The sequence below is a fragment of the Arachis ipaensis genome, chromosome B2, assembly GCF_059453495.1.
Source record: "Arachis ipaensis isolate K30076 ecotype BB chromosome B2, ASM5945349v1, whole genome shotgun sequence".
Classification (NCBI taxonomy): Eukaryota; Viridiplantae; Streptophyta; class Magnoliopsida; order Fabales; family Fabaceae; genus Arachis; species Arachis ipaensis.
In genome coordinates, this window is record NC_142437.1 from 109,930,679 (window position 1) to 109,947,346 (window position 16,668).

At 37.4% G+C, this 16,668-nt stretch overlaps 1 protein-coding gene across 4 annotated transcripts; it reads left to right on the plus strand.

The window, feature by feature from the left end:
- The first annotated feature begins 132 nt into the window (after positions 1-132).
- LOC107625764 (pentatricopeptide repeat-containing protein At1g79490, mitochondrial-like) lies at positions 133-16,077 on the plus strand. Of its 4 annotated transcripts, none has more exons than XM_088503767.1 (3): positions 133-792; positions 12,049-12,451; positions 13,405-16,077. In XM_088503767.1, exon 3 carries the CDS (start codon positions 13,472-13,474, stop codon positions 15,944-15,946), a length of 2,475 nt encoding a protein of 824 aa, XP_088359893.1. In that variant the 5' UTR covers positions 133-792; positions 12,049-12,451; positions 13,405-13,471; the 3' UTR covers positions 15,947-16,077. The 4 variants fall into 4 exon arrangements, with proteins under 4 accessions (XP_088359893.1, XP_088359892.1, XP_016183955.1 ...); XM_088503766.1 differs by having other exon boundaries at positions 566-792; positions 12,000-12,451; XM_016328469.3 differs by having other exon boundaries at positions 566-792; positions 12,284-12,451.
- Positions 16,078-16,668: the final 591 nt, after the last annotated feature.

Sequence of the window (16,668 nt, forward strand, 5' to 3'; positions counted from 1 at the left end):
TTCTAAATACTCTTCTACTGTATTTTTTTACTTCAAAAGGAATTATAAACAACTAATTCTATGAATAAACAAACTACTATGATATGTAATACCAAAAATAGGCCAATAATAAAATAATAAAAAAATTTCTTCTTACTTGATGCTATTTTGTAATATAATAATGTTTATTGCTGAATGATAATGCTAATTTTCCTGCTAGTTGGAGCAAAATTTGTATGTTGGTGATAATGCTAATTTTTCTGTTGGTTGGAGCAAAATTTGTGAATCAATTAATGAAAAGAAAATCATTATTCAAATACTGTTATTCATTAATTTTGTGCTGCTGCTGTGTTTTTAATTTCTGAAAGTTTTGTTAAATTTTGGTTGTTGCTGCTAAACATAAAAATCAAATAATTACTGAAAATTTTGTACTTCTGCTCATTAATTTTGTGCCGTTGCTGTTTTTTCAATTTTTAAATATTTTGTTAAAATTTTCTTTTTGTTGCAAAAAATAGAAATCAAATCATTATTGAAATTTTTTGTTCTTCTTGTTCACATAGAAATGAACCCATTTACCGGTTTCCATAGCTCCAAGAACCCCACAAGAGTAAAGCACACTAACCATAGTAACCTCATTGGGTTCCACATTAGCCTTTTGCATCTCACTGAACAGAGCAAGCGCATCGCTGCATCGTTTCGCTTGACTATATCCTGAAATCATAGCACTCCATGCAACGACATCTCTACATTTCAATTGATCAAACAAGGTTCTTGCCTTGTCAACATGGCCACACTTTGTATACGTGTCAATGAGTGAAGTCATCAAAATGCTCTGTTTAGTCTCTTGTTAATGGTGGTTTTGATTGGATTTATCCTTTGAGAGCTACTCTTAGGTGGTATGTAATAAGTTCTTGGAGATTTTGATGATTGATAAATTTTTATGTTGGTATTTAATATTTAATATTTTTTTTTTACTATTTAACTTGAGTTTGTATTTTGATAAGAATATATGGATTTGATTGAGAATATTTTAGAGTGTTTTAAATTTGGAAAATATTTTAATATTTATATTAAACTATAATTATATTTTAAGATGTTTATTTATAATTATATTAAACTATAATTATATTAAACCTCACTGTTTGTCTTTTTCCATGAGACTCAAGACATGACAAAATTAAATAGAAAATTACAAAACAGAATACATTGAAGGAGAAGAGAAATCTGTTAGCTCAGGTAGCTCTGAGAACCTTGTGCCTTTGCACCCTCACACTTTCTCCTTCCTCCAAATCGTGGCTGTTCCCTCTTTTTATAGAAGAGAGAAGCCTCCACATTTGAAGCCAAAAGCCAAGCCAACTTCTTCTTCTCAAAGAAACAGAACCGGTTCGGCCAGAGAGAGAAGAGATAACCCATGCAAAGCCCAACATGCAATTACCTCGAGTTCTTCCTTGGTCATCACTATTCATCAATCCGAGCGCTCCATCCTTGGCTTGCTTTCTAAGATGGATTTCTGGCCCTTGATGCTTCACGATGATGATGACTTCTTCTGCTCCACTTTTGCTTCCTCCCTCATGTAGCCACCCTAACTACCTTCTGTGATGAGTGAACCCAAAAGTAGTGACAAGTCATATCTCCAAGGATCTTCTCCTTGCTGGCCGAATCTCCTTCAACCATTTTTGGTATGGAGAAGCCAAGATCTCATCACCATATCTTTCCTTTCATGGTTGCAGATCTTAGCCACTACATTTTTTATGTTTTCTTGCCATCATTGAGATGGTCTTGTTGCTTGCTCCATCTTCTTTTCGGTGAGTAGGTGTAGCTTCCATGGTTGCTGGGTAATAACCGAAACAAGATGAAGAAAGTGAGAGAGAGAGAGAGAAGAAAAGAAAAGCAAACAATGGATATTGATACATTGATTAAGAAAAATGATTTGCTTTTTACTTCCCTTAGCTTTTAGGTAGCATGCCTCATCAAGTCAAGCCATCTAATCAATGACAGTTTCTCTCTCATAGTTCCTATGCAATTAATGAAAATTGAGTGAATTTGAAATCCATCATATGGCAATAGTTGAGGTCCGTTGGAAGGTATAAGGCAAATAATAACATTTGCTTTCCTGATGAATTATTTTTCGGATCATGCATTGGGATGTATGGCAAAATGTGATTTACTTGGGCTTGTAGCAATAATGGTTCAATTTGGCCCAAGTAACATAACAATCCATTCAGCCATATAATATAAAAGCAATCAACAAGGCTGAATGTAAATTTTGATTTGGGCTTGCAACATTTGTTTTATTTTTCGGCCCAATAATAAACCTGCATCACAAAATTATTAATTAACATATGTTAAATGAAAATCAAATTAATAATTTTGCAATTAATATAATTAATAATATTTAGTTATCACAAATATTAATTTAGAATTTTCCAAACTCATCAATCTCCCCCTTGATGACAAACATTATCAAAATTGAAATGGAAAGAAATTTAATAATTGAGTAGAGAGTACTCCCTTTGAATTTTTGAATTTCTCCCCCTTTCCAATTGTCACATGACTCCCCCTTAATATATGCCATTTTTACCAAGGGAAGCACTAACCTGTAACAATTTTAATCAAGCTTAAAGTAACAATGTTATTCAACATATTAATTTTGAAATGTTAAATGCTTGATTTATGAGCAGAGTTGGATTGATAATCAAAACTTATTTGTTATCATAAATTGATTTTCTGCGCAATCTTTACACACATCAATTGAGTACAAAAATTGTTGTTCAAAAGATTTTCAAATATTTTCCAGTCAAGATATTAGAGCAATATTATTATGGTAAGGAAAATATTTTTGAAACACACATGATCAAAACATGGCAGATGTTAGATTTTATTTACATAACACAGTTTAAAGGAACTGCCAAAAATAAATTATCAAGCCAGCATGTTTATCATAATGAATCAGAATATTCCTATTTCAATAGAAGCATGCATATTCATCAAGATAAATCAACAACCAGGCATTCATATAATCAAAACAAATACATTGTCAAACATCATAAACCAAATGCATTTCCAATAGCAGTAATCACAGTGAAGCAAATGCAATATCAATATTATCAACATGCTTTATCAAGCATCAGATGTATCTTTTTAACAAGGGTGATCATGAATTTTCAAAAGAAAATTTCATCCCCTATTTTTTTTTTCAGATTTCAATTTTCAGCACTTTCTCCCCCTTTTATCATCAAAGGGGCACCTACAAAAAGATTTATCATGGAAAACAGAGTATGCAAAATATAATCCAAAATATAATCCAAAGGTGTCCACAAAGTATCACAGAGTTATACTACTAGCAGTATCCAACCCAACAAAACAAAGTAACAAATTGAGGCTAAGTGTGCCAATATCAAACAGTAAACATAAGTTTAATCATCAGAGAGATTAAAGTTAGATTCCTCGGCCGCTGCCTCACTACCCACTTCATCCTCAAGGCTTTCCAGCATGAGACCGACCCTATCTTTGCATTTCTTCCAAGCCGACTCATTTTCATATGCTAGTTTGCGTGCTGACCTATGAAATTGTACCATGAGTTCGGACATGTTTGAGAATTCTGTGAGAATGTCTCTGATAGATTCGGTTGCCTTGGAGGATTCTGGCCGACTTTCAAAATCATCATCAGAAGCCATAGATTTCTTTCCCTTTTTAACAGCGTCGCCTCCTTTGATCATAGAAACTTTGTTTTCTACATCCTCATTTGTTAAATCTACCTTAAAGTACTCAAAAATGCACGTGAGAAACATTCTATAAGGTAAATTAGCCTTTTTGGTACTCTTTACAGACTCCCACATATGTCTAATCATGAGATAACTAAATGAAATAGAAGATGAAGTAACGAGAGCAAAGATTATGAGACAATCAGATACTGTTACCCTGTTATGAGAGCCACTCTGTGGGGTAAGAATGTGAGTTACGATGCGGTGCAGTAGTGAGTTGGTTGGTCCAAGAGCCTTGTGGGTGGAGACAGTGCCGTCTAGTCCAGACAGATTTTCACAGATATATTGAAGAACTTGCTTGTATGTGACCCCAACGTGTGCATCCCATTTATCAGTCATGTACACCCTCGGTCCTTCATCCGTGTATCCAAGGGCAGAGCCGATGGTCTCAACATTCAGAGTGATATGCACACGCTTCACGTAGGAGTGAAGACTACCATCAATCAATCTCAGATTAGCATAAAATTGTCTTACCAACCCTGGGTAAACCATTTTGTGAATGAGAAGCAATGGAGACCATTTGAGATTGTCAAACAGAGGATGTAAATTGATCCCTTTGGCAGCTAGAGAATCAAGATTCACCAAGTATGAGGGACACAAATGCCGCTTTTCCAAAACCTCCTGGTGGAATTCATAGAATGCACATGTAGAAAACCTTGAAGGATCAAAATGAGAATGTGGTTTATGAAATTTGTTCTTGAAATCCATTGATCCAAGGTTTGCGGGTTCCCTGGTCTCGTGAAACATGAAACCTTTGGTCTTCTGAGAGCTTTTTCCAAATGCATGTGGAGTGGACTTCTTCGGTGGTGATGGAGGGGGTGATGTATGAGATTCCTCTTCCTCTTCTTCCATGCTTGGTTCTTTGTTCTTGTCACTTTTTCTCCTTCCAGAAGATTTCTGGGCTATTACTTTGCGCCTCATTGGTTCGGATTTCTTGGTGGGAGGTGAGGGAGAAGATGAAGAAGTGGAGTGAATGTGTATGTGTGTGTTCGTTTGGGGAGTGGAAGGCTTTTGAGAGAGACGAATTCTTTCGCTCTTTCTTGGTACTCTTCTTTTTCATTATGAAGAAGATGAATGGTGATGGAAGTTAAAGAGAAGACCAAAGGGTGAGGTGAGTGGAGGGAGGTTAGAGGGACATTAAATGCTGATTGGAAAGAGATAGTGGAGGGAGTTAATGACCATCAAGGGCGCGGTTATTAACTAGGGAGGTTTCTAAAAACTGAAAAAGGAGTTTCCTTGAATCAAGGGATTAGTTGGAAGGAAAGATTTGATTTGACACCATGCTTCTTCCAACAAGATTTGATGAGACAACAAAGAGATTGTGATTTAAAAAATGAGAAACTAACAAAACGGTCAGATTGGGGTCAAGGAAATTTGGTGGGGCCCATGAGAATTAACTTTGGCGCTGACTCTCCCTTAATCACAGCCCTTTTATCATGCCCTCATTTTTATCTCGTCCATTTCTATGAGACAAAACTGAACAGAGTCAAATATTCACAAGTTATCAATGAAACTTAAATCAAACATTCCCAAACTTTTTCTCAAGGTGCAGAATCTGTCTTCACAGAGGGGTTTTATAAAAATATCAGCAATTTGGTCTTCATATTTTACAAATTGAATATCAATAGTACCCTTTTGCACATGTTCTCTAATGAAATGATATTTGATCTCAATGTACTTGGTTCTTGAGTGCAGAACATGATTTTTTGAAATGTTTATAGCACTCATATTATCACAAAATAAGGGTATACTATTGATTTTTAATTTGTAATCTTCTAACTGTGTTTTTAACTAAATTAATTGAGAGCAACATGCAGATGCGAAAATGTATTCAACTTCAGCTGTGGATAAAGCCATTGTGGCTTGCTTTTTTCTTGACCACATGTTGAGTGAGCTTCCAAGGAAGCAACACATGCCGGATGTACTCCGTCTATCCACCCTATCTCTCGCATAATCTGCATCACAAAACCCTACTGCACAAAAGTCATCAGATTTAGGATACCACAAGCCATAATCACTAGTTCCCTTAATGTATCTAATGATGCGCTTAACGGCCGAGAGATGAGATTCTTTTGGGTAAGATTGAAACCTTGAACATACACCCACACTTTGAACAATATCCGGTCTAGAGGAGGTAAGGTACATAAGTGAACCTATCATTCCTCCATACCTTGTTTCATCCACATCTTGGCCATTATCATCCTTTTCAAGTTTTGTGTTAGGATGCATTGGTGTTCCCATTGATTTGGAACTTTCAAGGCCAAACTTTTTGATAAGTTCTTTTGCATACTTTCCTTGGTGAATAAAGGTACCACTAGGAGTTTGTTTAATTTGGAGGCCAAGAAAGAAAGTAAGCTCTCCCATTAAACTCATCTCAAACTCACTAGTCATGAGTTTTCCAAACTCTTCACACAAGGACTCATTGGCCGAACCAAATACAATGTCATCCACATAAACTTGAACTAGGAGAATATCATCATTAGATGCTTTAATAAATAAAGTTGTGTCGGTGGTTCCCCTTTGAAATTGATTTTCCAACAAGAAGACACTAAGCCTTTCATACCAAGCTCTTGGAGCTTGTCTAAGACCATAAAGAGCCTTAGATAGTTTGAAAACATGATTTGGAAACTCTTTATCTTCAAAACCGGGGGTTTGTGCCACATACACTTCTCTATCAATAAAGCCATTAAAGAAAGCACATTTAACATCCATTTAAAACATTTTGAAACCTTTATGGGCAGCATAGGCAAGAAGCAACCTAATGGCTTCCATTCTAGCTACCGGAGCAAAAGACTCATCAAAATCTATACCCTCTTCTTGATCGTAACCTTGGGCCACTAATCTAGCCTTGTTACGAACAACTTATCCATCCTCACCAAGTTTATTTTTAAACACCCACTTAGTACCCGTAACTTTCTTACCATCCGGATGAGGTACTAGTGTCCAAACCTCATTCTTGTCGAATTGAGCAAGCTCTTCTTGCATTGCTTTGACCCAAGATGGATCTTCAAGAGCTTGTTTGACATTGTTGGGCTCCATTTGTGAAAGGAAGGCAAAATTGCTTGGTTCGGATTGCCTTTTGGTGGAGGATCTTGTTGTTACTCCTTGAGAATGATCACCAATAATGAAGTCTTGAGGATAACCCCTCATAGACTTCTATTCTCTAGGCTTTCGAAGTGGTGTTGAGCTTTGATGAGTTTCTGGTGGTCTCACTGTTTCAGTTTCTCGTGTCTGCTCAGGAGATAAAATGAAAATGTCTCCTCCAATCTGACGAGACAAAACTGGACTGGCAGATTCCTCATTTTGAGCAGATTTGAGATTTTCTTTACTTGTTCCAGCTTCTTCACCATCTGAATCATTATCTATAATAGCACTTGGAATTAAATTAGAATCACAAAAAGTAACATGTATGGATTCCTCTATGGTTCTATGCTCTTTGAGATAGACCCTATAGGCCTTGCTTGTGGTGGAATATCCAACAAACGTTCCTTCATAGGATTTTGGATCAAATTTTCCAAGGTTTTCTTTATTGTTAAGTACAAAGCATTTGCATCCAAAAACATGAAAGTACTTAAGATTTGGAGGGGTTCCTTTCCATAGCTCATAGGGTGTTTTCTTCAACCCTTTTCTAATGATTGTCCTATTCAAAATGTAACAAGCTGTATTCACAGCTTCAGCCCATAAAAATTTAGGAATCTCATTCTCACAAAGCATGGCCCTAGTCATCTCTTGAAGGCTTCTATTCCTTCTCTCAACCACCCCATTTTTTTTAGGTGTTCTAGGACATGAAAAATTATGAGAAATTCCTAAGTCATCACAGAATTTTTCAAAATCTTGGTTTTCAAATTCTCTTCCGTGATCACTTCTCAAATGGGCGATTTTTAAATCCTTTTCATTTTGAATCTTCTTGCAAAGAGTTGAGAAAGCATGAAAAGCATCATTTTTATGAGCAAGGAAAAGTTCCCAACCAAATCTAGAGTAATCATCTACTACCACAAGACCATAGTGTTTACCTCCTAAGCTTTGAGTTCTTGTTGGACCAAAAAGATCAATATGTAACATCTCTAATGGTCTTTGGGTTGAAATTCCATCTTTTGGTTTAAAAGAGGATTTTACTTGTTTGCCTAATTGACAAGCATCACAAGTAAGATCCTTATCAAATTTGATATTTGGAATTCCTCTAACCAGATTTTTCTTAACTAGCTTAGAAATTTGGTACATGCTTGCATGACCCAACTTTCTATGCCATAGCCATTTTTCAGATTCAAGAGACATAAAACATGTCACATTTTGTTCTTTCAAGTCCTCAAGAGTCAATCCATACACATTATTGCATCTTTTAGCTTCAAATAAAATATCCTCAGTTTTCTCACAAACAACCAAACATACAAACTTCCTAAAAATAACTTCAAAACCTAAATCACACAATTGGCTAACACTAAGTAAATTATGTTTCAGACCATTTACAAGAAGGACATCATTTATACAAGATGAGAAATTTTTACCAACTTTTCCAACAGCCACTATTTTTCCTTTTGCATCATCACCGAAAGTGACAAGACATCCATCATATTCATCAAGCTTTATGAAGAAGGTTGTCTTTCCGGTCATATTCCTAGAGCATCCGTTGTCCATATACCACATATTCTCCTTCCGTTTGGATGCTAGGCACACCTACAAAACAAGCTTAAGTAACCTTAGGTATCCAAATTTTCTTGGATCATTTCACGTTAAACCATCTCTTATGTCCTAAGCCATTATAATCAAGAACAACCTTGTAGACTTTATCACCTATCATCCTTTCACCAAAAAAACATTGTATAGAAAAGTGTCTATTTCGGTTGCATAGTCTACAAAATCTTGGAGTTGCTGTTTTGTTAAATCTTCTTGGATTTTGAAATCTTGTATCATTGGAAGATGAGGCAATATTTTCAAAATGAGATTTTTCAACAGATTTATAAAACCCCAAGCCAGCTTTATCGTAAAGAGGTTTTTGGCTTGCCAAGATTTGATTCAGATTTTCAGAACTTTGTGTGAACTTGGCTAAGTCTTCTTTAAGCCTTTTGACTTCTTTAAGCAACTCTTCATTCCTTCTAAAACAATCAACATATGCAACAACTGAATGATCACTTTCACAGCTCCTAAGTTGGGCTTTTAACTGCTTATTTTCTTCAACAAGATCACAAGCAATTTCGGCCTCCCTTACTTTTTCTTTAAGAAAACTATTTTCAGCTTTAAGAATGGTGATTTGTTGTTCAAGTTCTTGATTTTCCAGTAAGAAGCATCTTATTTTTTTAGAAAGGTGGTCTATCATAAGATGAAGATCTTCAGTGTTAGGGTTATGAAAGACTACCTGATCTATGTAATCTGCCATGAGACATGGTTGTGACTTGGTCTCGGATTCCTCATCATCATCATCTGAGTCATTTTCCAAATCTTCCCATGAAGCCATCAGCCCCTTCTTCTTTTCGCTTTTTGGCTTCTCCTCCTTCTTTAACTTGGGACAATCAGATTTAAAATGCCCCATTTCCTTGCAGTTGTAACAAGTTACTTTGCTAAGGTCTTTCTTCATTTTCCTTGAGCTGCTGCCTTTGCCTTTGAGCTTTACCATTTTCCTGAATTTTTTGGCAAACAATACAAACTCATTTTCAGAAGAGTTATCACTGGATTCACCATCCAGAGGGTTAGTTATAGAAGAAAAAGCAATTCCTTTCTTTTTTGAATCTTTTTTCAAATAAGTGTTTTCAAAAGCAAGAAGGTTTCCTCTCAAATCATCACAAGTCATGGAATCTAAGCTACTGCTCTCAGAAATAATTAAAGCTTTTGTTTTCCACTCTTTTGTGAGACATCTCAACACTCTCCTCACAAGCACAGAATCAGGATATGTAATTTCTAGAGCATCTAGGCCAACAATGATGATGTTGAATCATTCAAACAATTCATCAATAGACTCTCATTTATTTATTGCAAACATTTCATATTCTCTGTTCAACATATCTGTCCGAGTCTTCTTTACAATGGTGGTTCCTTCATGAGTGATTTGTAGTTTGTCCCAGATTTTCTTTGCCGCTGTGCATCGTGATACCCGTCGGTATTCCTCAAAGCTGATAGCACAGTTGGGCAAGTTCACTGCCTTGGCATTTAGCTCCACCTTCTTCCTATCTTCCTCGGTCCAGCTTGCTTCTGGTTTAAGAGAAACTATTCCTTCTGCACTTGTGTTAGTTGGGAATTGAGGACCTTTCAAGATGATCTTCCAGAGTTTGTAGTCTACTGCTTAGACAAAGATCTTCATTCTCTCTTTCCAATAGGTATAGTTTTTTCCATTGAAAAGAGGCGGTCTATTGCTTGACTGTCCTTCTGTGAGGTTGTAGGACACCAGATTAGAGCCACTGCTTTCTGCCATCTGGATCTTTTCTCCAAGCTGCAAAGCTTGATCTCTTTGAGACCAAGCTCTGATACCAATTGATGGTTATCAGGGGCTAAGAGAAGGGGTTGAATCTTAGCCCCCTTTTTGCTTGATAATACTTGCTGACCTTTGAAACCAATTTTAGAATTTTTTTTGTCTTTTTATCTCGTGACTAGCCACGAGACTTTTTCTTTTGTCTCGTCCCCAGCCACGAGACTTTTCTTTTTGTCTCGTCACTTGACACGAGATATTTTCGGTTTTTGCTCCTGTGCAGTAGAAATAGAAATGGAGTAGAGAAGAGAGAAAATTACACCCAGATATATCCTGGTTCAGCTGCTAAGTGTAGTGCAGCCTACATCTAGTCTCTATCACAAACATGATGGAATTTCACTATAATCTTTCTGATTACAGACTGTAAAATGCTAACCCAACTTACAAGGGGATTCCCACAGAATCATGAAACACAACATAGATGAACAAAGGAACTCTAAGGACATCTATGGCTTTTTTCTTTTAATTTTGCACTCTCTGCCTTTTTCGCTCTATGGCTTTTTCATACAAACCTCACTGTTTGCCTTTTTTCATGAGACTCAAGACATGACAAAATTAAACAGAAAATTACAAAACAGAATACATTGAAGGAGAAGAGAAATCTGTTAGCTCAGGTAGCTCTGAGAACCCTGTGCCTTTGCACTCTCACACTTTCTCCTTCCTCCAAACCGTGGCTGTTCTCTCTTTTTATAGAAGAGGGAAGCCTCCATATTTGAAGCCAAAAGCCAAGCCAACTTCTTCTTCTCCAAGAAACAGAACCGGTTCGGCCAAAGAGAGAAGAGATAACACATGCAAAGCCCAACATGGAATTACCTCTAGTCCTTCCTTGGTCATCACTCTTCATCAATCCGAGCGCTCCATCCTTGGCTTGCTTTCCAAGATGGATTTCTGGCCCTTGATGCTTCATGATGATGATGACTTCTTCTGCTCCACTTTTGCTTCCTCCCTCACGTAGCCACCCTAGCTACCTTCTGTGATGAGTGAACCCAAAAATAGTGACAAGCCATCTCTCCAAGGATCTTCTCCTTGCTGGCCGAATCTCCTTCAACCATTTTTGGTATGGAGAAGCCAAGATCTCATCACCATATCTTTCCTTTCATGGTTGCAGATCTTAGCCACTACGTTTTTTATGTTTTCTTGCCATCATTGAGATGGTCTTGTTGCTTGCTCCATCTTCTTTTCGGTGAGTAGGTGTAGCTTCCATGGTTGCTGGGTAATAACCGAAACAAGATGAAGAAAGTGAGAGAGAGAGAGAGAAGAAAAGAAAAGCAAACAATGGATATTGATACATTGATTAAGAAAAATGATTTGCTTTTTACTTCCCTTAGCTTTTAGATAGCATGCCTCATCAAGTCAAGCCATCTAATCAATGACAGTTTCTCTCTCATAGTTCCTATGCAATTAATGAAAATTGAGTGAATTTGAAATCCATCATATGGCAATAGTTGAGGTTCGTTGGAAGGCATAAGGCAAATAATAATATTTGCTTTCCTGATGAATTATTTTTCGAATCATGCATTGGGATGTATGGCAAAATGTGATTAACTTGGGCTTGTAGCAATAATGATTCAATTTGGCCCAAGTAATATAACAATTCATTTAGCCATATAATATAAAAGCATTCAACAAGACTGAATGTAAATTTTGATTTGGGCTTGCAACATTTGTTTTATTTTTCGGCCCAATAATAAACCTGCATTACAAAATTATTAATTAACATATATTAAATGAAAATCAAATTAATAATTTTACAATTAATATAATTAATAATGTTTAGTCTATCACAAATATTAATTTAGAGTTTTCGTTTTTCAAACTCATCAATTTGATAATCGATCCGGTTTTCAGAACCGAATTTCTACCAGTTCAAAAATGAAAATCCATTATTCTACGACCAAAAAACAAAGTTCCATTATGCTCAACGGATTCTGCATCACTTCGCACTTCTCTATTATCTGTTCGCTGCCACCGCCTGAGCCTCTCCGCTTCTAGCTGCCAGCTGCCAATTTAGAGTGCTTCTGTCGGTTTTTTATTGTGTGTGTGGAGTTTTCTCTCCGCCGACGTCTCATTGTCTCCGTCACAGCCGCCGCCGCCTGATGCTCGTGTTTCTTCAATCTTCAACTTCTGCTCTGGTGCTGTGAGTCTGCGACGACGCCACTCTGCTTCGGCGTCAGCTCTCCTGCTTCCACTCTCGCCAGTCGCCACCGCTGCGTTCGCCGTTCTGCTTCTGCTGCTTTTTCGGTGCGAATTTGTGAGTATACTCTGTTCTTCTGTGTGAATCTGTGGGCTTGATCTGGTGAAGCTTTAAAGGATGTTGGTAGATTTTGGTAGCTTGCAGTTTTTTATTGTTAATATGTTCTTGCATATTTAGTTAGAAGAAGCTTTAATGCTGTTACCTTCAATGGAGCTGGTTCTGTTGTTGTTGTTTTTTTTTTTTTTTTTTTTGTTTCTGGACCTATGAGCCCTGTTATTGTTCCTTGTTCTTGCTTGCTATGCTCCCTTTGCTTTTGATCATAACTTTATATCTATAGGGGGAAACAATGCGGCTTTGTGATTTTTGTGCTAATTCATGTGATGTTCAGCTTGATTGGATTGTTAACATTGCTGAGAAATACAAAAGGAAGAAGTGTGGGATTTTGGAATCTGAAAATCATTTTGGAACTTCCTTAGATAATGAATTGTTAATTTTACTCAATATTCTGATTGCGAGTCTGGTGTGATTTCATGGACTGGGGCTTCTAACTTCATTTAGATTCTTCTGTTGGCTTATTCCAATGTTCTAGTTATGAAAACAGAAACAAAATCTGATTAGAGTAATTCTGATGTATATATTTTATAAATGAAAGGGTTCATAACAATATGATTCTGCAATACTTTGTGACTTGCTACCCTTTTTTTCCTAAAAGAAAAAAGTTATCTCTTAAATTTCTTGGACCAGAAAATTGGTTTTAATTTGATTATGATTCGATTTTATATAATCCAATCCATGCATAGCCTTTTATTGATCATTGCGATGGTGTTCTTGCTGCCTCTGCTATAAATTGAATTTTGCAAATTGTTATTGTGTTTTGGCTGCTAATTTTTGTTGATGCTCAATTCCTATAATCCTGTACTTGCTCTAAACTATTTTTAGTTGAACTGTCGTTCTTCTGCATCACTTTTTATTTGTTTTCTCTTCCTGTTAAATTCTTACTTTCCTTACAGGCTACTATTGTTGGACCTGAAATGAACTGGGGAACCTGTGGAAGATTATTTTGAAGAAGATTATTCAATGATCCATCACCGCAAATTGCTCTCTTCCACTACAAATCTTTGCAAACTCACCCACAATCTCTTTGTCTCTCGCTCCTTCATTTCCCCGGTACCTTTTGAGCAAAAGTTAATATCTTGTACCTCTATAACCGCATTCACTTCGGTTCGGAGAATCGCAGGTTTCTGCAAAGATTTGAACTTTGTTGAGCAGCTTAGTTCAATCAGATACTACTGCCATAATGCTGGTGGGCATAAGGAATGGACTGAGGAAATTGAGTACTTGGATGAATCGGGTAGTATTCTTTACAAGGGTAAGGGTATAAGGTCCGTGGAGCCTGGGATTGATGATCATGTGGTGGTGGGTGAGGTCAAGAAGCCCTTTGTAAATGCTGCAGCTGTGGCGAAAATAGTTGAGGTTGTGAAGAGGTGGAAATGGGGGCCAGAGTTGGAGACACAATTGGACAAGCTCCCGTTTGTGCCTAACATGACTCACATTGTTCAATCCTTGAAGATCATTAGTGATAGTGATGCATGTTTGAGTTTGTTTAGGTGGGCGAAGCGGCAACCTTGGTATTCATCTAGTGATGAGTGTTATGTTATCTTGTTTGATTCTCTTAACCAGCGTAGGGACTTTGATGGAATACAATCATTGTTTGATGAGATGGTTGGTGATTCTACCAGTACTGGAGCTTCCTTGTCTGTTTCATGTAATCGGGTGATCCAATATTTGGCCAATGCTGAAAAGTTGGAGGTCTCATTTTGCTGCTTTAAGAAGATACAGGAGGCCGGTGGTGAGATTGACACCGAAACATACAATTCCCTTATTACTTTGTTTTTGGGTAAAGGTTTGCCTTATAAGGCATTTGAGATATACGAGAGCATGGAAAAGGCCAGCTGTTCATTGAATAGTTCAACTTATGAATTGATGATCCCAAACTTGGCAAAGTCAGGCCGTCTTGATGCTGCTTTCAAACTCTTCCAAGAAATGAAAGGAAGAGGTTTCCGGCCAGGCCTGAGCATCTTTTTGTCACTTGTTGATTCAATGGGGAAGGCTGGGAGATTAGACAGTGCAATGAAGGCTTACACAGAGATGCGAGGTTATGGGTACAAGCCACCACCTACTATATTTGTTTCTCTAATTGAATCTTATGTGAAGTCTGGAAAGTTAGAAACTGCTCTTAAGCTTTGGGATGAGATGAAGAAGACAGGGTACAGGCCTAACTTTGGGTTATACACTTTGATCATTGAATCCCATGCGAAATCAGGGAAGCTTGACATTGCTCTGTCTTCATTTTCAGACATGGAGAAAGCGGGCTTTCTGCCGACCCCATCTACTTATACTTGTCTATTAGAAATGCATGCTGCATCTGGACAAATAGATCATGCCATGAGGCTGTACAATTCAATGACAAATGCTGGTTTGAGGCCTCCTCTGAGCACTTACACTGTTCTTTTGACTCTACTTGCTAATAAGAAGCTGGTGGATGTGGCTGCCAAAATCCTACTTGAAATGAAGGCCATGGGATATTCAGTGGATGTCACAGCTAGTGACGTTTTGATGGTTTATATCAGGGAAGGTTCAGTTGATCTTGCTTTGAGGTGGCTGCGTTTCATGGGCTCATCCGGGATTAGAACCAATAATTTTATAATCAGGCAGTTGTTCGAGTCGTGCATGAAGAATGGATTATATGAATCAGCCAAGCCTCTTCTTGAAACGTATGTAAACTCGGCTGCAAAAGTTGACTTGATACTTTACACTTCCATTCTAGCTTATCTAGTTAGGTGTCAGGAAGAGCAGAATGAGAGACGCTTGATGTCTATCCTTAGTGCTACGAAGCATAAGGCGCACGTTTTTATGTGCGGACTTTTCTGTGGCCCAGACCAGAGGGGACAACCGGTGTTATCTTTCGTCAGGGAATTCTTTCAAAATATTGATTATGAATTGGAGGAAGGTGCAGCAAGGTACTTTGTGAATGTTCTTCTCAATTACCTAGTTCTAATGGGGCAGATAAACCGAGCTCGATGTGTTTGGAAGGTTGCATATGAGAACAAGCTTTTCCCAAAGGCTATAGTTTTTGATCAGCACATCGCCTGGTCCCTTGATGTTAGAAACTTGTCTGTTGGAGCAGCTCTTATAGCAGTAGTGCACACTCTTCATAGGTTTAGGAAGCGCATGCTCTATTACGGTATTGTACCAAGACGGATTAAGTTGGTAACAGGGCCCACTTTAAAGATCGTGATTGCGCAGATGTTGAGCTCTGTAGAGTCTCCATTTGAGGTCAGTAAGGTGGTTCTTAGGGCCACAGGAGATTCAGTCATGGAGTGGTTCAAGAAACCGATAGTTCAGCAGTTTCTTCTGAATGAAATTCCATCTAGGGCTGATATCCTGATGCACAGGCTCAACATACTTTTTCCCAGTTCAGCACCTGAAATTAGGTCTTTATCCCCACCTAAACCTCTCATTTCTGGCAGGGAGTATAAGCAATCTTCTTAGCCATTGGATAGGAACAGGTACTTCATTTTTAATTGTAAGTCAAAGGGTTACTGAGTTGTGCAAATGCTTCGTGTGTTTACATGAACAGATAGGTAGGTAATATTAAAGAATTTGGAATAAAATTTTTCCCATGACATGCATATTAGATTATTTCGTTTCAAATTTTCAATTAGTTCCATTGTGATGAGTGGTGCTTGAAGTTAAATGGACAAAAGAGAATGATGACTGCATAGGACGAAAAAAGATTACATGTATTAAGTACCTAGAGAAAGTGGGAAATAACGCCTTAAAAGCTAGTTGTTAAGTGGGAAGAACCACTCTTCTTAATACAACATCAAACATTTCATACTACCCGATCTAGGACTTTGGACACCGCATAATACCCAAGTTCCTAACATGTTTTTCCTCCAAAGAGTTGAGGACTTCAATGCAATTTTCTACATGGATACAGATTTTGTTGGTGTTAACTGGAGGAGCTATTTTTTGGAAGTGTTAAACTAACTATTAATAGCTCTTCTGCTATACATGCTGAACATGTTGTTTGTTATGGTGCTGCTTCACATGCAATGTAGATGAAAAGCTTTGTTTGTACTCTTAGAAAAGTAGATTTCATTGCAAAACCTCTGATAATTTACTGCTGGAATAGTTCTGCTACAATAGAAGGACTTCTTTTAATCTTTTTCAAACATATTTAGGCGTCACTCTAGATTCATGGAGCTATT